Source organism: Camarhynchus parvulus, chromosome 5 (genome assembly GCF_901933205.1).
Source record: "Camarhynchus parvulus chromosome 5, STF_HiC, whole genome shotgun sequence".
NCBI lineage: Eukaryota > Metazoa > Chordata > Aves > Passeriformes > Thraupidae > Camarhynchus > Camarhynchus parvulus.
In genome coordinates, this window is record NC_044575.1 from 36,016,246 (window position 1) to 36,042,856 (window position 26,611).

The 26,611-nt window shown below is 35.7% G+C and overlaps 1 protein-coding gene across 9 annotated transcripts in view; it reads left to right on the forward strand.

The window, feature by feature from the left end:
* NPAS3 (neuronal PAS domain protein 3) overlaps window positions 1-26,611 on the forward strand; it is a 594,777-nt gene that overhangs the window by 405,584 nt on the left and 162,582 nt on the right. For all 9 annotated transcript variants that reach the window (XM_030950330.1, XM_030950332.1, XM_030950331.1 and 6 more), the window contains one exon: window positions 10,225-10,314. In XM_030950330.1, the coding sequence (XP_030806190.1) occupies window positions 10,225-10,314 (90 nt within the window). The remainder of the gene's footprint in view (window positions 1-10,224; window positions 10,315-26,611) is intronic.

Here is a 26,611-nt window from a genome sequence, read left to right on the forward strand (position 1 = left end):
TTGAAATATATGACAGCAGAAAGAAGAAAACATCACAGTGAAAGCAAAAAAGCTGGGATGCTACACTCACACTTTAAACACTCTATGTATAATAAAACATCATAATAAGAAATTAGAAGTGTTCTTTGGTTTTCTCTGGGTGATTCTTAATAACAGGAAAATGGTGCTAACATTTGATTTGGCAAGAGGAGGAGTTTTCTTTCATCACTTTCATTTATGAAGGCACTTTTACCACAGTCATAATATGGAGAGACTAAGCTTCAGGTCTCTTACAAATTGGAGTGAATCAGATAGTAACGGTGGAGAGCAATCATGTCAGTACCTACTTGGGACACAAGATTCAACATATAGATTGTTGACATGAGCAATAAATAGCATTAGGATTGGTGATGTCAAGACTTATTCAGGGCTCTTTAGATAATGCAGGGTTGTGCGTTATTGGCACAACAACAGCTACTGTACTCTGCACTTCCAAGGAGGTCTCAAGCACCCTTTGATGAGCAGGTTACTGATACTTTGTGCTGCAGCTGATCCAGGGGACCCCTTAAGGGAATAGCATAATAATTTGGCTGCACACTGAAACGCTGTATAAAAATACAGACCATTTTCTGTCTCTAAAAGGAAAGAAGATATTATTAGTTGAAACCTTGTGTTTCTGGCTTCTGGACAAATCATAACTCACTTACCAGTCCGCACACTAGAGAATGGGATTTTATTATGGAAATTCAAACAGACCCTTAATTATCACAGCAGTCAGAGGTACCACTGTAATATATTAGCTTGTATTTTAAAAAGAATATAAACCTTTTTCATTGGAAGAGCTGCTCTGTGCTGTTGATATGCTTGAATTTATGCAATGAGCTGGTAAACAGCAAAATCCATACTTATCTTCACCCAACACAGGCATTAGAGGTGAGCTCAGGGAAAAAAAAAAAAGGTGAAGAGGAAGGGAGGGAGAGAGAAACACAGTATTTCTTCATAGCCTAGGGTGAGATTAGAGACCTGTTGATGGCAAACCTACATACTGTCTTCTCACCTGGTGTCACATTCCAGCTGTGAAACAGAAGTGGAAGGTCAACATAGCAATAGTGTTTTGTAGTGGCAAACTGAGTTGATTTCCTCACATTCATTCAGGACCAGACCTCCAGTTCCCTCAGGATAATTGATTTTCATATAAATGTGCATTTCCCACTTTTGTGTGAAATGTACTTCTGGACTGAAGCACGGTAAGCTCAAAACCCTTGCACAAAGTATTGCAACCCAGCATAAAGATATCAGCTTTACTGTGAAGAATGTAAATGTTGTGGATAATTATTTTAGGGGAAGATTTTGAAATATTTTTATTATTAATGAAGTATCCGATTTGTTTCAGAAATTTGTTTATTCCTATGTTCCCTGAACAGATAAGTGAATGGAAATCTAAGCTTCTGTGAGAACAGCACAGCATAGTTTTGTGTAGATTTGCATCCTGTCTTCTACTGACTTTTGTGCCTTAAGACAGTGAGTATTTTTCAGTGATCAGGACACTTGAAAGGTCTCTGTTCCATGATGTCTAATAGAAACTCATATTCCAGCCTTTACTGCTACAAAGGCTCTCAGAGGTCTCATCTCCATTTAAAATCCATTTTCTCTAAACCTGTTGGAACTTCTCTAAGACCTCTGTTAAATTTGGAAAAAAAACTAACCATGGATTTGAATGGTGTTAGTGGGCTAGACATACAAAGACGTGCAGAGTAAAGGAAACAATCTTCAGAGTTGCAAGAACCAGTCCAAAATACAAATCTTAAGGGGTTATAGTTCTGTGGGCTTTTTTCCTCTCCCTTTTTTTTCCCATGTCTCAATAAACCCAGCTTCTACTAACTAGCATGTTCTGATTTATGTCAGTCCAGAGTCAAGGATTCAAGTCACAAGATTAGGGATTCAAAAGGCAGTAACTATTCTGGAGGCTTTTGTGCACTGGTTTTTAGTGGAAAAGCGAATGGCTGCTTTAATTTAGCCCAGCTGTCTATGGATCCTGGACAGCTTCAGAGGGAATATGTGTGGAACTGCTCCACACTCCCGTAGGTGGAGGAAGAATGGGTATAGCAAAAAGATCTCCTGCATTAGTTCAAGGATTGATGACAGCTGGAGGAACTCTTAGCACATTAGGACCAGATTCTGTCTTCTTTGCATTATAACATGGAATAAGAGGCTGAAGATAAGAACACGAGTTTTTAATTTTTTTTTCTATTTAACTTAAAGGGTTAAAGTTAGAAACAGCACGGCGTTGGGTAGACTATGGATTTATTCTTAATGTTCTGTGTTCTTAATATAGCTGTATTCCATTGTCTGGAAAGTATTGTCAAGATGTTCTTCTTTCAAGAAGAGTATAAATCAGAACGATATGCTAGTCAAAGAACTCAATTTCTCATTCAAATCTATTTTGGTTGTATGTATTGCCATCTAATAGATTAAATATGCTAAACACAAGCCCCTCATCCTGTTCTTCCTTGAGCACAGCCTCTCTGCTTCATATGTATGAAATTGTGTGAGGCAAGTGAGAACACATATTCAGGTCTGGGATAGAGGTCGAATTCTAGCAAACCAATTGTCAGGATCAATCACCACAGCATCTGAGTACCTCTTGAGTGCACAGATGATATTTTAAGAGTGAAATTAACTCTCTATAAAAAATTCTTCCTTTTAGTTTTTTCACCTAGGTTTTTGGACAACTGATATTTAGCTACCTTTATCTGTTTGCTTTCACATAGTGTCAGGTTGTGCAGATTGACAGAAAAGCTAACCAAACATGCAAATACACAACGAATATAAGATCAATTTGAATTGAGCTTACATAAACTGAAATATTTATACGTTGCATAAAAGGGCTTCAAATTTGCAGCTTGGGAAACATAACATTCACAAAAATGCTTATTGCTCCCACAATCAGTTTTGCTTCTACTTGCCCTGTGTTTTAGTCAGCTCAGGTTCCCACAATCTTTTGCTGTGTGTTCTGAGGTGCAGGTCTGGGAACTCAAACCCTCATTCTGCCAGCTCTGTGTATCTTAGCTCCTGCTGCTACATCACCTTACTCTTTCACTTTTGGCATCTATTTAGTAAATGTTATGCGGGTACATGCTTTGTCAAGTCCTTTACTCAGGGCAGCACCTCTCAGTGCAGAAATGCATAGCTGGTTGTAATATTTGTACCACCAAAGGGCAGGAACCACTTACATTCAAATACTGTATATTCAAAACAAAGGCAGTCTACAGATGTACACTTAGTCCTGACCCGAAGTGATCACTTTCTCAGGGGAAGAGATAAATAATGTGGTTTCTGTATGATAAGTCTTGTCCTAAATAAACCTGATTGCATTATGTGGCATCTCCTGTCCAAAGAGTCTGGAACCAGCACTAGGAGCTCTAGGAATCCTAAATAATGAAAGGTTAGGAACTCATCAGAAATCATAAAGATAAAAGTTCAGTGCTTTATTACATGACTTCACAGGGTGGTTTGAGATTATGCAGCAATATAGAATGGCCTTCTAGAAAAACATAATATTTCTATCTGTTGGGCAAAGATTCCTAAAAGTCATTTTTTGTTTTTGTACTCAAAAAATTGTCAAAATCTTAATCTCAGATTTTTTTCTTGAGCATCCATTGCTTAGAAATTTTTAATCTTGCTGTGATTCTCAAACTTGCCTCTGATACTTCTCAATATATTATCAGCAAACAGTCCAGGGAATACATCTTAAGGATTCAACTGCCACCTTTAAATATTTTTCTTGCCTCTAAACTTTTCTCTTCTACATTTTCTACTTTTGCAATTATTCTGTTCTGTGTCCTTTTTTCTAATGAAGTAGTAAAACTGCCACTGCAAGTTTTTGCTGTTTTGGATGTATAAACATTATTCTGTTAGTCTGTGAAAGATGCATCAAGGGAATCAGTAAAGTTTACTTCTCCTCCTTAATTTCTTGGCTTTGAGCTATAAAGCAGACCTCCTTATTATTGACAAATTTATTTTTTGGCACTCCCTTGTTGTCATAAATTGCATCCTGACCACATGAGCAAAGAGCATGAAAAGGACAAATTAGGAAGCTGGCATCAAAGTCCATGCTAACCACATCCTTTGAGTTTGTCCCCTTACCTCATCTCTTTTACTGTAGTTGTTTTGGTGCCAAATGCATGCTGCCTTGTTGCCAAGTATGTGTCATTAATTCACAAGGAGTCTATGGTCATATAGTCATATAACTGTTATGGTGGACTGTGGTTGAAAAAATGGCAGCAGTATGAGTTGAAAACTGGGGTTTCTATGTGTTTTATGTTGGGATTTTTGCTCAGTAGCAAAAAGCTTGTAGCCCAAGGAAGGCTGATATAATTCCTATGCCTTTTAATTATTTTTTGGGGGGGCTTTTGTTGGGAGGTGGGGTTTTTGTTTGTTTATTTGGGGTTGGTTTGTTTGTTTGTTTGCAAGGGATTAAAAAGATGGAAGAGGACAAATAAAGCTTTTAGAGATTTGTGTAAGTCATTAGATGATCAAACTTCAGTTGCTCATTTTTATTCATGTGTATCAAATATATCCCATGTAAAATCATATTTCCCAGCACAATACTCCAATTGTCTCATAGTACTTAATTGTGAAAGCCCAAGGTCAGATTTTCCACCTAAGTAGTTATGCTTTTGCATGTTTGTTGAGGTTGCTGGAGGATTTTGCTCTGATATCTTAATAATGAGAGCACAGAAGATGGATACTGAGGCCAGATTTCTGTTAGCCATCATTTATGCCTTTTATTTTAACCCTCCATCCAAAAATGGTTGCCATGTTGAAGTGGAACTTGCTTTTTTGCTTCTTTCTTTAGTAAATCATATTTTTTAAGCCACATGGTGACTCAATTGATAAATAAATAATGCAACTGTGTGTATATTATAAGAGAGGGATTATGTTCTTTCATAAAAGTCAGTTGCCTCCAATACTTCCTCTCTTTTAAAAAAAGAGTGAAATATTTTTGCTGTTATTGAATTTAGTATGTCTAATTGGTGACAGGCTTTGTCCTTAAATAAATGCTCAGCTCCAGTTATAGTATCACTATGTTATAAAAGTGAAAAATTCAAATTAAGATGATCTGTTTTCCAGGAAAAAGTTTAGTATATCAATTAGTCAGTTTTATCAGGGGGAACATTCCTTTCTCCAGCCCCTAACTCCTGATCAGAGCCTGAATGAGAAAAGCATCACAGATGCATGCTGCATTGGACAAAGAACACATGCATGCATTTAAATCATGTATATCTTACTTTTTACTGATGTAATTGTGAAATATGTCCTTTTTGCATTCATAATTAGGGGGTGGAACAGATGGTGAAGGCTTAGTTTAAAATAATCTGTCATTAAAATAACCTAGCCTACTGGTAATTCTTCACTCTAACTGGAGTTTAGGTCAGGGTAACAGGGTTTTTTGAAGCATTGGAATACACTAGAAAGAATTAGGGACTTCATAGATAGTGTGAAATATGAGGATATTCTCCAGAAGGACACCGTAGTAAGACTCCAGTGAATTAAATTTGCCTGTAGTGGGAATATGCAAAAATGGCTGGGACAAAATTCCTCTGACAAATATAAATCCATTTACTATGATGCATTATACATAAGTGCATATTCGGTCAAAGTGGTACACTTGGTTTCATATCTTGAAAGGAAATAACCTCACTATGCTTCAAATACTGTAAAAGACAGTGAGTATTTTGGGTTAAAAACCTGTGCTTTACATTTTTGTATTATTCTGATGTCAGAGGATATAAATTATAATAATTTGCATTATTATTCCGGGGTGCTGTAGCTAGTGACTTTTAAATCTGAGTCTCACTTCCTTCGTGTCTACCACATTGACTTGCTTGTATGTGACAAAGAAAAACTTGTATCAGTCCTGCCTGGCTAATTTAGAACAGTTTTCAGGAAAAAGAAAACTGGTTCAATAAATCAGATAGTTGCATGTCTTTAAAGCATTTATTTTAGTGTTCCCTTCAAGATTTCATTCTTTAACAGCTTTGAAGAGAGCATATAGATTTCAGCATGGTATTATGATAAATCTTCTTGAGGAGGGGCAAGCATTAACATTTGTGTCGGTTCTTTTTCATCTTAATCCAACCTTGGTTAATAATCAGAAAATTCTACATAGTGGGTAAGAAGATGTAATTAACCCTTTGACCCCAGAATCTTAATTGGCGCCTGTTGAAAACAGTGGGGCAGTTAAAAAAAAATAAATTAAAAAGTAGCCTGTGGTGATTGAAACAGCATAATACATAATGGTTTTCTGAAATCAAAAGTAATAGAGAGCTTCAGCTTTAATCACATTTTGCATAAAGCCAGTAAGTGTAGTTTTAAACAAGAAGTTGCCAGTCTACCTTAAATTGGATTGTACTCAAAATTGGCATTTGGGGTCACCCTGACCCTTTCTCAGCTGCCACACTAGATGAGATAGGAGTAGGTTTATGACAGTCAACTTCATTCACTTTAAAAAATAAAAGAAAGAAATTAAGTCAAGAAAATTTTCCTTGTATTCATGGTCTCTCCTTCAATGAAAATAGGACATTACAAAAACCCAGTTACCTTTTCAGACCCTATTTTTATATTATAGTTAACTCTGAAATATCCAGAACAGAAATCCTTCTGCCTGTGAACTACATTGAAACTGTTCAAAAATTCTGTCTGGAAAGCACTGTGGTCCTCCTTTCAAAATAGATATTTGAAAGCTGACTCAATCCACTACCCTTCTCTCATTTATTTTGTCCTAGTTATACATAAGCAATATGAATAATACTTCCAGATATTTCTCATTAAAACAGAATTGTTTGTGAATATGTAGTATCCAGTGGTATCACATACTCTTCTCCAGTATATAACATAACCTGTGTTATGTTGCCGTGCACCTTCTCTGAAGTCTGCTGCTCTCTTGGCATGCACAAAGGACATACGCTTTATGAAAAATTGAAAAATTTCAACACGCATTACTTAAATAATAAATATTCATAAATAATACCTATGAATAACGAATGAGGCAGTCCTTCAGAACTGCTGTTTGACCTGTAAAAGGAACAACAACATTGTCACAAAAGTGGTCCGTCTCAGCCCTTTCATACTGGTGGGAGGAACTGCCTTGCATTGGAAGATGGCTATTTCTCCTCCTATTTTTATTGTCATTTTTCTTAGGTATTGGAACTTGAGCTTAGTACTTAGAGCTTTTGTTTTAAGGTCTTTGTATTTTGGACATGAAAGGAGTTAGGTGTCCATTAGCTGTTCATCAGGGGCTCTTTCAAAATACAATTAAATATAAACTTCCTCATTTTATTCTATTAAACAAAATACTGAATTTGGCCAGTAGTTGCACATAACCATAGCTTCACAGAAGTGGAAAAAGAAATTGAGGAAGAATGACCATGACTCATTAGTCTCAGCTGGCTTAATGAACAAATTTTATGTCACAGGAAGTGACTAATCACATCCAAAGGTGTTGGTGTGCTGCGTTGGCCCTGCCAGTCCTTCGGTGCTGCCTCCTCAGTTACCTGCCTTATAAAACTTGGGGCAAAAGTAAGGAATATTCTTCCAGAGAGAAGGAGAAAAAAAGACTAAACAAGTAAAGCTAATAAAGTAAAACTATTTAAAAGAAAGAAGAGAATCAGAGTTAATGGCAAGGAAAAGTAGCAAGTGCTTAAGATGACTAACACTTCTCAGTTCAACACCCTTCCAGTTGCTGATGACTTGCAAACTTTAGCCATGGAGGCTGAAATTTCTTTGAACAGCTATGTTGGCTAGAGATTGTTTGTTTGTTTATATTTTTTCCAGCAAAACTGGTGCCAGACAATTTCAAAACTACATTGAATGAAACATTTCTGCCTAATCAATACTCAAAGCATTCTTCAAATTTTTGTTTCATTAAGCCTGAATTTCTAAATAAGATGATGTGCACAAAAGAAGCAGAAAAGACATCAGTGACTCAGAGAATTATTTTTTCTGGTTCTTAGAAAAAATTGCCCAGATATGTCAGATAATTGCACACTAATGTAGTGTGCTAAGCAGACCAGATGATAATTGTGCTTAAACTGTATGTCATTCTCTCAAGTAACAGAGCAAAGGGGCCACACAAAAAGCCATATAAAAAACTGAGAAGAGGAAGGTTGTTTTTATATGATGCACAAATAACCTATGAAACACCTTTCTTCAAGAAAGGAACATATCACAGTCATGCCAATTGCTAAGAACAGGTTTGTAAGAAACCTCTGGTAGGCTTGACATTGCCAGTATGGACATTCCACTGTTCTGAAGCATCTCTGTACATACTGCCAGACCCAGGGAAACCGACTGCTGCTCATAGGCCTTTAGTCTGAGTCAGTGTGACAATTTCTTCTTGTGGGGGAGAATGGAGTTCTGTATGGGTGGCCAGGGAGACAGTGTCATGGTTCTCAGTTCAACAGAGGGTTAAGCCAGTTTCCTCAAAGGAACACAGGACAGAGAATCAGGAATACTTTAACTAAGACCTGTAAAGATTTACTTTTCTGAGTAAGAGATTGTACATAGTGAGAGAGATCAGATGTGCAAAGGTTTTGATTGTCCTGGTATTGATCTAAGTTTAAACTTTGCTGTTCCAAATATTCCACCTGTTATTGATGTTAAAAATTCAAGGAAGTGATGTTAATAATTTGAGAAAGAAATTATGATGATTTATAAGAGGCCATAAATTACTTGCATAATATAAATGTTTTTACGTGAAGGAGATCCATGCAGATTTACATTTTTATTAATTCATAAATATAAATTAGAGTCTTTTTTAATGCAGTGTCTTTAGTGAGGGTTTGTTTTCCAATATGCGGTCTATTATTTTTAGAAAATTCAGATTTTGCACTAATTCCACCACCTCCTACATCAGAGAGGGGTGAACTTTTGCCAAAGACAGCTTTTGACTAGCAGCCCGTTAGAAATTAGTCAAGAAGCAGAAGAATAAAAATATTAAAATCCCTCAGAAATCGCTGTTGTGTATTTGCAAAGCAGTGGTTCCATGATTTTGTCATTATGTATCTCCATCAAATTTATGTGCTTTTTCCTTCCAAAACTAGGCTAATCTTTCAAATGTTACAGTTAATATTTTATTTACAGGTTCTTTTATCACAAGGGGATATTTGGGATAGGATTTTTGGGATTTTTCCTTGTTCCTCCCAATATTTGAGCTGTTTCATACTTTCTGAGCTGTTTTAGCATTTCTAATTTCTGGAATTTTTTGGTTTTACTTTTGCAATAGTCTGTGATTTTTTGCCAAAAATTATCCTCATAAAAGGCAAAAAGGTAAAGACATGGATGGTGTATGAAGGTAGTTTCTTCCTAGTGAAGATTTACTCTTATTGATAGAGGTATACTCCCTTCTGGATGTGCAGTGATTTACCCTGTGTCAGTTTAGAATATAGGCCTCTGTTTATTAACTGCACTCATGTTTCAAAAGGTTTGCATTAATCGCTGCAATTGTATTTTGGTTTTTGCAGTTGCAATGGAAACCACATCCAAAGATTTGTACCTGTCAAAGAAAAATCTCATCTAGACTTTTACACCAAAAAGATGAAATTCATAGCATTTCTAGAGACCTAAGCTGTAAACATATTTGGCAGTAATCTGCTGATTGGCTTTGTTGTCTCACAAAAGGAAAATGGTGTGTGGGTATATGCATGCGTGTGTGTGCGTGTGTGTGTAATCCTCAATTAATTTACAAATTATTGAGCTCCACAGTGATTTTAGTGATGGCAGGATTTTATTTTCTACTTTTGAATTTTTGGAAATGGAAATTCTCTGCTTTGATTCTAAGCAATGGGGGGTGATTTTTTTATATACACTGCTCAATTGGAAGGTTACGTGTTTTCCTTATTTATTTCTTCATGAAAAAAAATGAACATTTTATTTTTTTACATTTCTTCTATCAAGCAAATGATATAAAATTTATACAGTATATGGCAAATATAAGCATGGCAGTAAAATAACTTAGTAATATACTCATCAACTTGGACTTAGTAATATACTCATATGATGTTTATTAATATGTAGACGGAGTACAAAGGAATTGTCTTAAGGGTTCAAATTAAAACCACTCTCACAAAAGTCAGAATATTTTCCTCAGTTTATTCTGTGATGCCTTTGTTTGAATCTATTTCTATTAGTAGTTTGGAGTTCTTTATTAATCTATTAACTCTTTTTTTTCCTCTTATTCTGTAGTCCCTGGATGGATTTGTATTTGCACTAAATCAAGAAGGAAAATTTTTGTACATTTCAGAAACTGTCTCCATCTATTTAGGCCTGTCCCAAGTAAGTACATGCTTTCAATTCTCGAACATAACTGTGTATGATGCATTCTTCTGTTTATTATTACTAGGCAAATAATAATTTGGTTTCTGTGTTTTGCATGGATTATTGAATAAGCTGTTTAAAGTTGCATCCTGTTCATCCTGAGACACAACTGAAAAATGTGTTTATAGTATTGAATGTTGAGACGTGTAAGAAAAGTTTTTGCCACAAAGGATCCTTATTAATTTATTGAGAACAAAGTTTCTTTTCTCAGTTGTTTTGAACTTTAAACCTCTATACCTGATAGGAAAGGGACACTCTAATAGTACTTCCCTTGTGTCCTATTACTGGATGTTTATGGAGTACCCTGCATTATCCAGGGAGCTGACACGATGACAGGGAGTCATTTGGAGTCAAGAAATGCTGAAAGAGGCCATTAAAATGTCTTGCAGGGAGGGTTCCAACAAGGACACATTTTGATGCTTTCACCAATGCTCACTAATATGAAAAGATGAATTTGTAAAATATAGTAATTTGGTGGGGGGGGTTGGTTTGAGATTTTTTTTTTTCATTTAATTGCTGACAACTGTTTTTCAAAGATTAAAAGGCAGGGCAGAAGTGGGGCAAAAGTTAGTTGTTAATGCTTATTCCTAATCCTGCAGCATTCAGGAATGTTTAGGCAGGATAGTTTCTTTCTGCTTTCACTTAGAAATGAAGCAGAAATATTTTGCATGATGATTTTCAGAGAGAACCATCTACTTCTGCTGCAGTCACCCTGAGGAGGAAAAGAAAAACTGAAACAATACTTATTTCAGTTACTCTAAATTGGGACCCACACAGCTATGAGGAAGCAACTATTTGCATAGGCTACTTACTGTCAGTTTTGCTGCACCCCATCCAACAATTAAATGGGAAATATTAATATTTCGTGACCAAAAAAAGACTAATTTTAAATATTATCAGGTGAGAATATGAATAGGGCTCATTAAGTCCTCAGAGAACATGCAAGCAATTGGCTGTAATAAGTCCAGCAATTGTTATTTTGTGCTGGCTTTGGCAAACCCAATGATAGAAATGGAAACAAGAGCTGTTTCTAGCTCCTATCAGTATTCTTGTCTCTCATTAAAGTCCCTCGTTTTGTAATAGACTTTAATCCCTGACTTAATCTGTTTGGGAGTTAGTATCAAGAATCTCACATTTTGAAATTGGTGCACCACCATGTTGCTAATACAGTAAAGAATTGGAACTTTAATGTTTATTATTGTCTTATGTTCATATTAATCTGGTTTATGCATAGTATCCAACAAAGTCTAATAAGCCAGTAAAGAAGAAGGATGGATAATTAGTTTAAGCAGGTAAATGCTAATTAGGAAACTCCTGAAAGGCATCCATTATACACTAGCTTAAAACAAATTTTACAGCCCTGGTTAGTGGTGTAATCCAAATTCTGTCAAGGCAACTGCATTTTCTGTAATTGAGATGTGTATGTTTGCTTTGCATAACAGATGGCTCTGTATGCTTAGACTGATAGCTAGGAAAATAATAATTGCATTATTCTGGCCAAAAGAATATTAGCTCTTGGGTTTTGGCCATTTCAGTCAGTCCTCCTGCCAGCACAGCATATGCACATATATGGATTGGATTTTCAAGGAAATTGATGCATCTGGAATAGTGTGGCCATCTGAAATATCATCTGTTCAAGAAAAATTTGGCTTTAACCCTATGTTAGTCTCTTGTTAAAAGCATTTTCTGCCACTGTCTTTCAAACCATAGAGTTGATAAATCTCTCCTTGCTCTGAACTCACATCACGTTGTTAAGACTTTACACTCCATCTTGATCCATATACATTTCAAGAAAGGGTTCAGATAAATGAAGCAATTTTCTTTGCATGTTAGAGTATTGGAAATATCAGGGCAAATATTTCCATGTGCTCACCACTGAAAGTACTGATGGAAAAAATACCAAAAACCAGAACCAGTACTGTTGTTTTTTATAGAATAATAAGTTAAACCCACTGAGATTTACCAAAATATCTGAATTTTTTGCTTTTCTTCTCTTCTGTCTTTATGGAGACATTTGGTAGTTCTAAGACCTACACTATTTATATATTTTTGATATATTGTTCTCTTGGTACAGCATTATACTGCTAGTCTCTTAATAATTTTAAAAGGAGCTACTTCCTACTAAATCACTAGTCAAAGCTTATTAGTTGCTAAAACTATTAGCAAGTCTATCCCTAGAACCATTTTTCAGATATACATGGAAATGCTACAGTTTTCACCACTCCAAACTTAAAATTCTCACGAATTCTGAATTTCTGGGTTGGTGCTATGTGATACTTGTGGTTTTGTATTTCTTGCACTGCACGTAAACATTGATATACCCTATGCTGATACTCCAAAACTTTATATTTATATAGAACCTCCAGGCAATGTTGCACTTAAAGGCATTATAATGTACATTATTATTTGAAATACATTCATCAAGTGCTGCCTTTGGATTCTTAATTTCTGGTCAAATGATTTCTCCAAGACTTCATCCTTGTTTGGTGTTGTTTTGTTGGGTTTTTTTAGTTTTCATTTTTTAACTAGCATGCTTGGAAATAATGTAAAATATATTTTGTATTTGCAAAGCAAAATATCATGTCTCCTAGATAAATGAAAATAGTTCTTGTATTGAATCTCAGCAGGTGACAACAGTTATTGTAGTCAATTTTACTATTTTCTGAACATTTAGAGCCAGTGGTGCAAAACAAATGGATGCCAATGTTCTAAGATAGCTGCAGGACTAATAGTAAACAAATCTGATAAAACAATATCTTGGAAGGTAGCCTGAAAATTATAATAATAAAGTTATCCCTGGCAAAAGTAACAGTATAGTTGAACAGTAAACAAAAATTGCAATAAATGCCCTTTTGACATTACAATGAATATAACTTATATGTAGACACCCATCGACATATATATTTTGAATTTTTTTTGTATAATTTATCTTCCCACTACTGCTAACCAAGAATTTTAAGCTAGTTTGGCAGATGTATATTTCAGACCATACTGTGGAATTACAATCAGATCAGTTTCAGAGAGCAGAGATACATTTCAAAGTTTAGGAAAAGAGAGTTAGCTGAAAATAATGAGTGAGAAAGGTAAAGAGCCAAAGCAAGAGAAATGGACCAACAATCTCCCAGTTAAAGGGTCTATGTATATTGGCTTTAGTGTATGTTAATTGTCATAGCTCCATTATACTTGAGGCAAGCTGAAATAGTTGAACATACTTTTCAGTTCTTTCATGAACTGTAGTATTTGTTGAAAGACCCAGAAATGTCTAGAAATGTGCAGTTTGGCCAGGATTTCTTCTCTGGGTTGGACAACATGATCTGTGGTGGTGTAGGCAATACAAACATCTTTTTCCGCTGGATCTCTGTACTGACGTGAAAATGTTTGTTCTTCATATGTATCTAGTCCCATGTATTTTCCAAGTCAGTAGGTAGTTTTTGATATCAGGGTAACTTCCATCTTTGAAACCCTCAGTCCCTGATTTCCTTTTAGAAATGGAATGAGATTTCTAAAGAAAATGGCTAACTGCTGAAAAGGCATTTAAATTGCTCCTTCCAGCACTTAAAAGTCAGTGTGAGTGCTTCCCTAACAGATTTCAATTCTCTTGAAAATGTCTGTGTTTGAGACTTGGACCAGACATATGCTGAAACATAAATAGTAACAAAAAGGGAGAAAAGTCTATCCAGAAACAGATAGAATAAAAATGTGTTATCCAGAAAGGATAAAATTGCCTGACATATGATGTTTCAGGTTCAATAGAAAATATTATGAGCTGATAATCTGGCTAGGATGCTTTTGCATTCAGGAAACAAGTTCTTAATCACCTCCTACAATAGTTGTACTCTGCAAGGATGGAATGCATTGTTCCCTGCCTGTGAGGTCCGCATCTTAAAGTAAAATATTTCCTACCTTTGCACCTGCTTGCCCAGGACACAGAGCAGATTGGCCTGTTGAAAAGAGAGCTCACTAAAAATGAACAGTGCAGCTGCTGGCATAATAAGAGATAGAGATGAAAAAGGAAGAAAACAAGAATAAAATTTTGAGAATTTATCTATTTGAAAATAAAGCAGGCAAAACCAACAGGTATATTACGTGTGTACTCTGTTACCAGTAGCATAATATATTTCCTTATTTTGGCTTTCTGTGCTTTTGTTCTATGAAATGGCAAATAAAATTATAGCTACAGCACACAAGTACAAGGTCAAATAAATGACAGTACTCATTCTATTTGTGAAGCTATTCTGAAAAGGAACCATGGTGCCAAATGTGGTTTATTTGAATAATAAAGAAGAATTAGATTCCCCTGATAACTTGGCTGAGGGCCAATAAATCACTGGAGGTTAAGAATGCTTTGCAACTGCCATGTATTTCTTTTGCTTTTACAAAGCACAAACCTCAACTACTATGCTCTACCTGTTTTTCAATGCAAATCAAGTTGAGGTTAGTAGATGGTTAAAGGATTGCTTTTGTGCTCTGTTTGCTTAAAAATAATATAAAGCAATCTTGACACTTGCACTGATTCTGCAAATTCTATATTATTTTCCTCCTATACAATTAAAAAAAACCATAATAATAATAATTGTAATGAAAAATCCAGAACTGGAATATTTTTTAAGCAAAACTAGACAATAACCAGTTGTGAACTTAGCCTTTTTTTTGTGATGTTGTCATTGTTATAGTGTTCTGACTTTAAATACTTCTATGTAACATGATCATTTGTGCTCATACAGTAAATTGGTCCACTAGCACTGATAATATTTTAACAGTTTTTCCCCTTTAAAATGAGTAAATAAAAACCTGGGAAATTCTGTGCTGGTCATGTGGGGCTTTAAATTTTTTTTCCCTTAACATTCAATGTAAGAATATTAATTTACTGTTGTATTTTATGCTGAAAGAAGTGAACAAGGGAGGAGTTCTATTGAAATACAGCAGCTCTGAGGATTTTGAGAGCAGTAAGAAAATATAAGTATCAAAATAATTCAGAAACAGTACAAGGCACAGTGGCACATTATCAATTTACAACATTTAAATTGATAAATGCTTGGTAGTGAAGGCCTACAAGGGCACTTTGAAAAGCAAATAGCGACCTGCTGAAGAAATTGATTTTTCCCCCCCGAAAATGACTGCATGATGCATCATTTGACTGCATGCTGTCCAAGTGCTTGACAGAGATAATCTCAGCAATCCCACGGGTGACCTTATCGTTCTCACCAGGGCAACTTTGTCTAGGTTCTGACTTTGTGCATGTCAAGGTTTCTTCAGGCAGGATCCTTAGGGGGAAAAAGTTCCTCTGTTCGATCTAGATATTGAACCACTCTTGAAGGCACTCCCCCACCCCCAAAAAGGCAAGCTTGTTTCTTTTCTTCATAATTATGAATGAACTGAACAAGGGAAAATATCTATAGACACAGTATCTTTGCTGAGGACATTGTTGCCTTCTCAGTGTAGCTTAGTTTAGCTCTTAAAGGAGAAAGGATTCCTGCCATTAGAGGTTATCAGATACAGTTGAAAGACTCCAAAATATATGGCACTCTTCTACATAGCAGAAATATCCCACCTGCTTTCTTTATCTCACTCACTGTTCACAGCTTTATTTTTGCCATCCTCGCAGTATTTAATATCAGTACCTAATCATTTTTTCTCTATGTTGTTTTTTTTTTTTTAATCTCTACCCCAACCCCAACCCAAGAACTTTTAAGACAACTCAAGTGCAAATGACAACCTGACAGAAGTCCTGAGCATCAACATCAATATGCATAATTTTGCATAGACACTCTGTAACAACCTTCACTGTATGGTCATGAAGAGGTCCAAAACACTTAGGCTGTTTTATCGGGTTATTGAAAAACAGGTTTTGTCTTGCACAGAGAAATATATTGCCCAAACTGTGATGAATAATGGCATTTTAAAATTTGCAGGATTTTTTAAAGTGCTTTGTATAATGAACAAACTATTCTTCATGTGCAGTTAGTGAGTGTTAATTGTAATTACTAACTAGGAATCTGTTGAAAGCAGCAAATGTTATGCTCTGTTTGGTACCCCAAAGCTGCTTTACCCACTGCCTTTGACACCCACAGTTCACTGTATTCAACCTCTTTTACCTCCTTCTTTCATCCTCAACATTAATTCTGAGTGAACAAGACGTGCTTCCCTGCTTTTGACAAGATTTGCTGCAGTCTCATGCGACAAAAACCCAACACTCATTCCAGATTCAGAAAGTAGGATTTATAACAGCATTTTAATTTAATGTTGGATGTCGAACATATAAAGAGATCACAGTAGTACTAGAGCTGAAAATTGATGCCTTTTTTATTAGTGTCCTCTCAGAAGTGGGTGAGCTGCTGTTTGTGCAATGGAGCACAGAGCACCACAGTCAGATGAATGAGGATATGCTATCTGCAAGGAATCATATTTCAAACCACTGTCTGCCTCTATTGATGTGCTCAGAGTTGAAAGGTTATGCTAGTAAATGCCATCAGAATTTTCAGCATTAGAAATCTGTGGAATAATCCGCTGACTGTCATTTTGTAGTGAGTCCAAATGCAATACATGGTGATGCTTTAATGATTTTTTTTAATTGAAATTAACTTATTGTTACTGATCACATTGTTTTGCTTCTTCTTCTACAGTGTGTTTAAATTCTGCCAACAGAATTGTCTTATAGGCTCCACTGAATATAGCTGTCTGTTGAGTTAACTAAAGGAATCCAAAATGTCATTTTACATGAGAATCGTGTTTCCCTTATTTATTCTTTTGAACATATTTTACCAGCCATTGAGGCTGAAACATTGAAAGCCTTTATGCAGAAGGGATTCACTGGTTAAAATGAATCACAGATTCTCCATGCAATAAAATATAGCCTCATTGGTTTAACACTTAAAGGCTGAAGACTTTTTATGTCACTTAATAATTTCTACCATTTGCTGTTAAAGAAAAAAAAGACATTTGTTAAGGTATTTTCATTGCAATTCTTAACTCTTTCCAGTACTGAACAAGACTGAAAACATTAGTAATCAGATCATTTGCTTCCTGATGGATGCAATGGTTTCAGATTATTTTAATAAATATATCTCGGGAAAATGGGTAAGACAATTTAGGTATTTTATGTTTCTTTTTCCCATTAAAGCAAATTAAAAGTTTTCCTGAATTAATATTCATATTATCCAAATTAGCTACAGAGTACTTTTGGTATCTTCTTTGCATTGCTTTGGAACATATTCATGTGGAAGTTAGAGAATATTCTGTAAAACAAACAGCTGTGGAATAATTGGGGGAAAAAAAAACCAGGTACTGGTGAGAAACATACAAATTTGCCCTAAAGGTATTTTCTATGCTTTTCGGGCACATTAGAGATGAGGAGAAAAAACCCTCAAAGAAAAGTAAGTATTCTACCTTTTAAGAGTAAGTTCAAACAGTCATTCTTCTCATGAGTGATGAAAATTTCACTTCTAAAAAAAATTATAATTAATAGATTTTAATTAATAGTAAGAAAATATGCCTTTTGTTGCTTATAAAACATACTGATTATAAACTTTGATTTTCTTTTACATCCGCATTTGAGTCAGGGAAAGTGAAAGTCATGACTCAAATATTTCCCATTGTATGAAATTATTCAAGATTTGTAGCAGAGAAGCAGTAGAGGTTCACTTGACAGAACTTCCATTCCAAGCACTTAGGAAGGATGGGTCAATCCACAGATACTCAGGAATTGGTTTAAGGTTATGAAAGGAATAAAACGGTGCCCATGTGTATTAAAAACACAGTCACTGAATGGTTCTGAGCTAAAAAATAATGCTGCAAAAATGAAATATAAAAAACTGCTTTAAACTCAGATCAGTTTAGTGATATCTTCAGCTGCAAATCCTCACTGACAGTTCTACCAATCCAACTGAGGGGTTGCATATGAAAGCACAAGATCACGAAGAAGCTCAGAAGAAGGATGGGAAATACGTCTTGTTCTGATTTTGCCAACATCATGCATTATTACAGCCTTGGCCAGGACTTTACTTGCTCTGTGTTCAGTCAGAGTTAACAGATTAATACTACTCTGAGAAGAGAGGATTGGTAAGAGAGCAGGAGTATTCCAAATTCTGTGGAGAGTGTCTTCACTGCAGATGGGATCTAGTCAAGAGAACCTCCTGAGTCAGAGGCTAATGGTGCTTAACCCCCAAGGTTTGTAATGGAAATTCAAGACAATCACGCCCATGTATTACTCTTCCAGTATTAATTTATATTCTTTTGTCACTCCCTGTTCACCTTCAGCATTAAAATAGACCTATGCTGCTTTAGCATTTCAACCCCATGTTTCCCGTATTATCTTCTGGCATTTGAACCAGGATGCCATCCAAGACATCCTCTGCCTCTGCTTCCCATTGCACAGCAGCTGACAGCGGCTTCCTGGTTAAGTTACAGTGTGAAAGGGAAAGCTCCCAGGTTGCTTTCTGCATTTAGGGGACAGGGGAAAAAAGCAGCAGAAAACTTGTCAGGCTTACTGTGAACCAGTACTTTATCTTACTTGCTCAGCTGGGTTCCTTAACAACATTCACATCGAAAGTTCTCTCTGCTGTTTGCTCATACCTTCAGATCTGTCCACATCCATCCTGAGTATATTGGCTCCACATGGGTGATGTTTATTTACTGTTCTCATGGCACTCCCACAGAAGCTTCCTCTGCAGATGAACCCCCAGAAGAGCCAGTTTAAAGCCATTTACAAGCTAGGCCATCAAAATCTGACATCAGGATCCACCCCATCACACGGCCTGCTCTAGCAGCGCTGGCATAGCCAAAACCAGCCATGCAGCAGAGGGGTACTTCTACTGACCACCTGATGAGGTAGTAGAAAACTAGGGTTCATTTTTCCCAGACAGGAGCTCAGATGTGGCAACAGAGTGAAGTGATAAACTTTCTTTGCCCAGAGTTAGAAATTAAGGGCAAAAAGGCGAGAAAGAAAATCTCTTCCTTCAGCAATGAGGAGACATGTCTAAGGGCAGAATCATCTTCCCTTTAGAGAGAGGAATCACCAGCACATATTGGAGGGATGGGGGATCAGATTAGTATGAGGGGACAGACAAAAGAAATGCCTCTCTAGTGTGAGCAGACAGGAAGGGGAAGACAGAGAAGAAACATGGCACACTGCCCCTACTCAGCAACAGACTGGTGAGGAGACACACTGCTTCTTCTTCAGCAACCAAGCGAAATTTTGCTAACCTTTGATATTCAGAACTCACAGCCCAGCATAAACTCAAATAGTGAGTCTGGTTCATACTCAAGATATATGAAAATAATATTTTAAAGGGCTTATTAACATTCAGGGGGGGTTGCACCCTTTGTGGCTTTGTATTTTCAAGTCTTTTTTTTCCATTAACTACATGCATGCTAAAAATGTACTTTAATATGTAGGAGATGTCTGAGGCTTTTTGGGAATATCATGATTCTACAGAAAAGCCTTTGAAACTACAACCAAACCACTTGATTGGCAATAATATTACAAAGTTTGGCAACGGTAAAATATAAAGGGGAAATACTGCCTTATTTCTCTATCACATGGATCTAAAAACTGATATAGTGTATTCTGCTCCTGCTGTATTCCAGATAACTTTTAAAGCCTTTGTGTTAATAAATCTGGCCTTATACTAATAAAATGTATGACAGAATTATTGCCTATATTAATTATTTTATGTTTGAGATCCTGTCTTTGGGTCTTTTGGGTGACAAGTATTGTCTAGTCTGAGTACTGCTGTATTAGGATGTAGCCATTACAGTCAGCACTCTCTCTACCTTTTCATACTGCATTTCAGAAAGATGTCTCATTTGGGACAGCATTTATTCATGCAGAAGTGGTAAATACAAAGCTGTATGCATTCCTGAGATTCCTTGAATAACAATGGAGCTATCCATGTATTCTTATTGAACTTCCATAACATATGCATAACAAAGATATGATGAAAATTGTAATTGTATCTCTTCTATGTATTAAAGCTGCATGTATGAGTCATGACTTAAAGTTTGTAGGAAGACATGCTTCCTTTTCTAAAATTCATTAATCCAGTTGGAGAAGCAGTAGCTTTTCCTTCTATGTTTCTTCTGACATGACATGAGTCTGATCCACAGCCTGTAAGTCAATGAAGAGATTTCACAGATTTTTGAATGGTTCTCATTTTGCTCTATAGTGCAAATATGTTTCTTATTTTACATTGAGAATGAAGACATATTCTGCAACTTAATGAGCAATCCCTCTGTCCCTATAAGCAACTAGTACTTTGAATGAGTGACAGTGATTTCTCCTTTTTGTTTCTTATTTGTTACAGATTGCTTGCAAGTTTTAAAATATTTTGGTCATACGATACCTCAGTTTCTTTGTCCCCTCTCCAATTTTATATATTCAGATTTGAGTTAACTCAAATCAACATTATGTTAAGGCATTTTAGAGGATACCTGCATTAACTGTAATTGGTATATACTCTATTTACTGCAACCTTATGTGCAGATGAAGCCTAACCACTGAGAAAGATGCATTCCAAAGACATAACAATCTTCAATATCAGGGGGGTTGGCTAAAAAATGTAGTGGAAAAGGTATATATTTTATTAGTTGCATGTTTGGGAGAGGTGAACATTGTGATATTTTTATAATCTCTTTCGTCTCTTCTTCTGATTCAGTCTGTCTTCCTTCTTAGGTCCTAGATCAAGTTTGGATGTATTGTTGCTTAAGTGTGCAGTGCCTTCCCAAAAGAAAGCAGTTAATAGAAAATAATTCAGTCACTGAAATGAATGTAAGCAAATTCCAGTTTCTAGAGATGGGATTCTCTTTCATGCTCATTGCAAACATAAGGATTTCTTTTTCCTGTTTTTTGGTTAAAATGTGTGTACAGAAAGAATTTTGTACACTTCAAATTGAAGTTATTCCAGATGTTTTCTTTGGCTAAATACAAGTAGGTTCCTTAATACTTGTTCTATTCTCCTCTCTTTTTTTGATATCACTACACTCCTCTAGGTTTCTGTACACTTGTGACTATGAAGAAAGATCTTATGTGTTTGATGGACAGCAACTAAAATAGACATTTTCAAAACAAATTATGCTTTTCCCATTCTAAGTAGTTAGGGGCTATTCAACACATTAGTGCTTTACCTATTTTGGACAGTGATGTGACTAGATCTGACACAGTCCAGTCTGCATTCTCATGATGCTTTTGGGATAAATCCCTCCCAATTAGCAAAGTCTGCAACTTCCCTAATGAGGGTGCAAATTCCTGTGAAGTAATAAGAATAATAAGCAAAACTGGAAAAATAAAACCCTGTATATATAAATGTCACTTTTACAGCTCATTAATTAAAATTGACATTGCAGGGTTTTTACAGGACAAAGAGACTACAAAAGGACACTACCATTTTAATGTATTTTGGAACGTTTTCAGTTTAGCATCCAAGAAAATCATATCATTCTGGATTCCATTCACCTCTTTAGTAAAAACACCAGTCTTCAATTTTAAATAGCATTTGTAGAAATTAAAGAAGGTAAACTGAAATTATTTCTAGAATGTCACAGCTTCATTGTGATACTGGATGATATGGCCTATGCCTTCATTGTCATCTACAACAGCTGGGAAGGTGCTGTGAAAATAATGTCATGTCTTTTAAAATAACTGTAAAACCCAAAGATTTTAAAGGAGATTATACATTCATACCTAGATTTGCTATTTTGAATCAAGTTGTTGATGTGTGATATTCTTTATTATGGCATTAACACCCATGTCACGGCAATATCAGAATTTGCATATAAACAATCAACATAATGGATTTGAAGTAAAAAAAAATGCAGAGTTTATTTTTATTTTAAATAAAACACTTGCATATCCTGAAATGCAAATATTTATTCTGTGCATGTATAATTATAATATGCCCATGATAGCTGATAATTTTCTGATTGTCTTTTATAGTCTCATTTAAGTCATATTTATTCTCTTGCATCCATGGTCTTCATTCAATACTGGACATCTTACTGAGCTGTAGTGCAGGGTTTTTTTGGTTTTAACCTTCAAAGGAATTTAGTTGAGCAGATGCTACATTGAACTAGTCAGAGTAGAAAGGAAATGATACGGCTTTTAAAGGGCACATCTAGCATATCTATTGGGCTAAAGTAATTCTGGCAATGCTTCAAAGCATATAACTTTTGATGGTAAAGTAGGTAGGCTACAGAATGAAATCACATATGGCAAGCTGTCAAAGTCTTCCTACACATTCAGTACATTTATATAAGTGCAAATGGATGCTGCTTAGATGGAGTCCCTGGCAATTTCCTGTTAAATCTGCTCTAAGATTATCTGATATTATTTGACTAAATTATCTGTAAAAGCTGAGGACAACTTTTATGATCAAATATTTAGAAATTAGTTTTTCTTTTTGGCAGATTATCGGAAAAATGAACTGCAATTGTATTAACACTTGAAAGCAAAGGGCTTTCAGTAATAGCAATTATATCAAAACAGGGATAATGAATTGCTGTATATCAGCTTGAAGAGGACGTATTTATAGGTCAATGATGTCAATAGCTATAGTTCTCATAGACACCTCATTTCTTACCCTTTTATTCCTTGCTAATGCTAAGCAGACACAGTTTTAACTTTTAATGAGATTGGTGACTATGAGAATCTCATTTCACAATGGAGGGGAAGTTTACAAGGGATGAATATTTTCACCTTTCAAAATTCAGCCATAAAAGTTGTTGCCCTTTTACAAATGCTACATCGATGATTTGACAACCCCCTCCCTGCTAATGAAAATAAATCCAAATGGTCATTCATACTTACTACAAAGAGAAACTTTTAAATTTTCTTTTTTATACAAATTCTGTTAGTTGTGTTGAATAGCCCTCTAGTATAATGACAAAATGCAGGATATCTTATAGGATTAGCTTTATAGCTAGGAGTATGCATGCATATATATTTTCATATAATACATCTCTGTGTAGGACTATGTATGAGTGTGTGATTGAAAGAGGAACCTCAAAGGTGCTGAGAAGTTCTTTATCTCTGTCCTACACTGTCCCTCATTAGTAGGAGGTAAGGAATGTCCAGCTGCAGCCTTACAACCCGGAGCACATGCATTTGCTTTCTGATTTTTGGCTATGGTTATCCTTGAGAAGTATGGTAGGATGAAGCACATTTAGTTTTACTGGGGAAGGATAGAGTGTGGTTAGTGCTGTTGACTGTTGAAGGTTGGAATCTGTTTACAAAGGATGGAATCTAATGAGATTTGGCCATGGAAATTGAAATCCCTCTAGACAGACCTTTATATTCATTTGGCCCCTGTCACACACTTGTGCGTGGCAGTAGCACATGTTCCCATCACAGCTCAGAGACTGCATGCCAGATATAAGCAATCAGGCTGTCTAGTTATTCACATCTTACAGGATCCAGGAGCAAAAACGGAGTTCAGAAATGAACAGCTTTGGTGTCTGTCTCTTTTTTTGGCTCCTATTCTGCAGCTGCAAAATCACATCAATATATTAATCACATGAGTCACTGTACAGATCACACCCTTGGCCCCCATCATAAGCATAGGGCATTGTAGATTTAGAAGTAAATAGAATGAAGGTTTGTATTGATCTATCTAAGAAGTGGTTGCTTGTTCAGTGGCATATGACTCGGACAAGTTTCAGTCTGCTTTTATTGGAATGGCAAATAGCCTCTTGCTGGTATAAAGGCAAATCCATGTGCCGGTTTCAGATCCATTCTGTAATAGAAATGGGAATGTGATGAGTGCTCAAAAAAATCTTGCTGCTTTAACATGAGCAAAAAAAAAAAGCTGTTGTGTCTAGACTGAGCCTTAGCTGAAATTTTCTAAATTATTCAGTCTGAAACAGATGTGTGTCCTGTAAAAATTTCTAAACAGTGGTAAATTTGACAATGTGACAAGGAACTGAAAACAGTTTTCTGACAGATGAGTGTTAAAACAACAGTAAAAAAAGGTAATGCTACAAGTTGAACTTGAAATAAAAAGAGTATGAGTAGAAGAAAGGATGGATAAATCATAACAAAATCATAAAATAGAGTATGAGTAGAAGAAAGGATTAATATGTCATAACAAAGGCTTGGCTCCTGGAAACATGAACACAAGAATTCTCACTGAAAGCTGTGAAACAAATGATAAATCTATTCAGTTAAACCTTAGAGGGATTGGGGCTTGGATTTTTGAACTGTGGAAACTCTCATTAAAATCAGTGGCAATCTCACCAAAAACAAAGCAAAAGCAAAATTTTTGGAGATAAAAATTATGACCAAACCCATTTATTAGCAATACTTGAATTTCAGTAGTGAAAAAGCACTGATACTCTGTGTGTCTGTATTTTGTTTCTTTATACTCTGTGTGTCTCTATAAAAACCCAAAATTGATGCATAGCTCATGTGCATCTGCTTAATCATTTGGTCAGTCAAAAGTGTGAAATTACATGTGTTTATAAAAGTAGGACAAGGACCTCAATGTTCAATTGATTTTTTTATATTTTATATATTTAAATTCACAGTCTGAATTTTATAAACCTTACTAAACATCTAAAATTGTGATTGGTGTTGAACAACAGCTCCTGCCCAGGAAACAAACAAACCAGGGAAGAATGTGTCAAAACCCATCAGTCTCTTGTTGGCCCCATGCCAGAAGAACAGGCAGATTTCATATTGAATTGAAAGCTCAGCATATTTGAACATTGAGGCCTCAGCTGTGATAGGGCATGACATTTTAAAATTGGCATATTTGCTTTAAACAGGGAAGGTTTTGGTGATTCTGTAGATGTCCCAGAAGTAGTGTGCAAGGGTAGACAACTAAGAAACAGACATATCCCAATGCAAATGTGATTTTCCAAACCAACTTATTACCAAAATAGAAAAACTTGATTATCAGTGCAATATACACACAACTTGGAAAGAGTTAATTGTGGAGCCTGTCCCTTCAGGAAATTGAAATTCATATTATACAGTATATTTTAAATTTATATTATACAATATATTTGAATTGAATCCAAATACACTTGATTTTATCCATAAAGTTACGGGAGGTTTCCTCATTGTATAGGGGCTTCAGTTCTTGAGCAGAAACAACCTAGATTAAGCAAACTATGAGTGGTCCAAAATACACACACTTGCTTCCCATTTGCCCTGTTAGCTCCAATAACAATAAGCATGAGTTACGAATTAAAAAGTTTGGGAATTGCTTTCAAAGACCATTGCTCTATGGCATGACCTCCTTCTAGAATCCTAGAAAAGGTGTTCAAAGTGACTCTGTGTGGTGAGAGCTGGGGAATAGAGATAGGCAAATTGAGTTCCAGAAATCATCCGCTTCTGTTCATCTTGTGAATAAATGAAACCAAGGCTGTGGCCATGAGGGAAATCTGAAATGCTGGTCTTATCTTTCCTGATACCTGCAGTCATGTGTAAGACACAAGCACAACTGAAAATAGCAGGAGTAAGGCAGAACTAATTGATGCATAAGCAGAGCTGAATGGAAATGTAGAAAAGGAATGATAGTGCAGGTTCACTTTCTGTAGAGATGGCTTTCTCCCCCTCAGATACGGGACTTTGGAAGCCATGTGGCAGGTAGTTTCTCATTCTTTTCTTCTGTTGCATCTGCTAGGTTGTTTCTAACTCTTTTCAAGAATTTACTTAATGGTCATATGGTGTGACTTCCAGCATGGCAAACACAATTTTGAGGTACCTCCACTTCAGCTAAAGGATCTACCACAGCAGTGAATTTCATCCACTGAAAGGATGAAAGGTTAATTTTCTGAAAGGTTATTATAGTGGTATTATATTCTTCAATTTCTACAACAAAGTTAGGGCTCTTTTCTCTTTGTAAATGTGAAAAGATTTATGTGTTGCATAACTAAAGTGAGTATTGCAAACAATACTTTTACAAATTTTAAAGTGGAAGTACAGTGATTTGATTTTAGTTTTCTAATCAACTACTGGAGGTTCAAAAAAGAAAAATAACCCACAATTATCACTTATACAAAGGAGTTTAATTAATTACATATATGCAAAAAAATTGTAGCTAATGAACTTCACCTTGAAGGTTATCTAGGAAATCTAGATAGGTTATCTGTGCTAAGGAAAATGATCTTCCATCTTTAGAGTTGAATTGCATCTTTATGTATGTTCAATCTACCTATATAATATATACTTTCACAGATTTTTCATTGTATACTTTTTTGCTTGTTTGGTTGGTACTTATTTAAATGTGTTAAATAAGCACTGAAATAAAAAGTGCTAAAC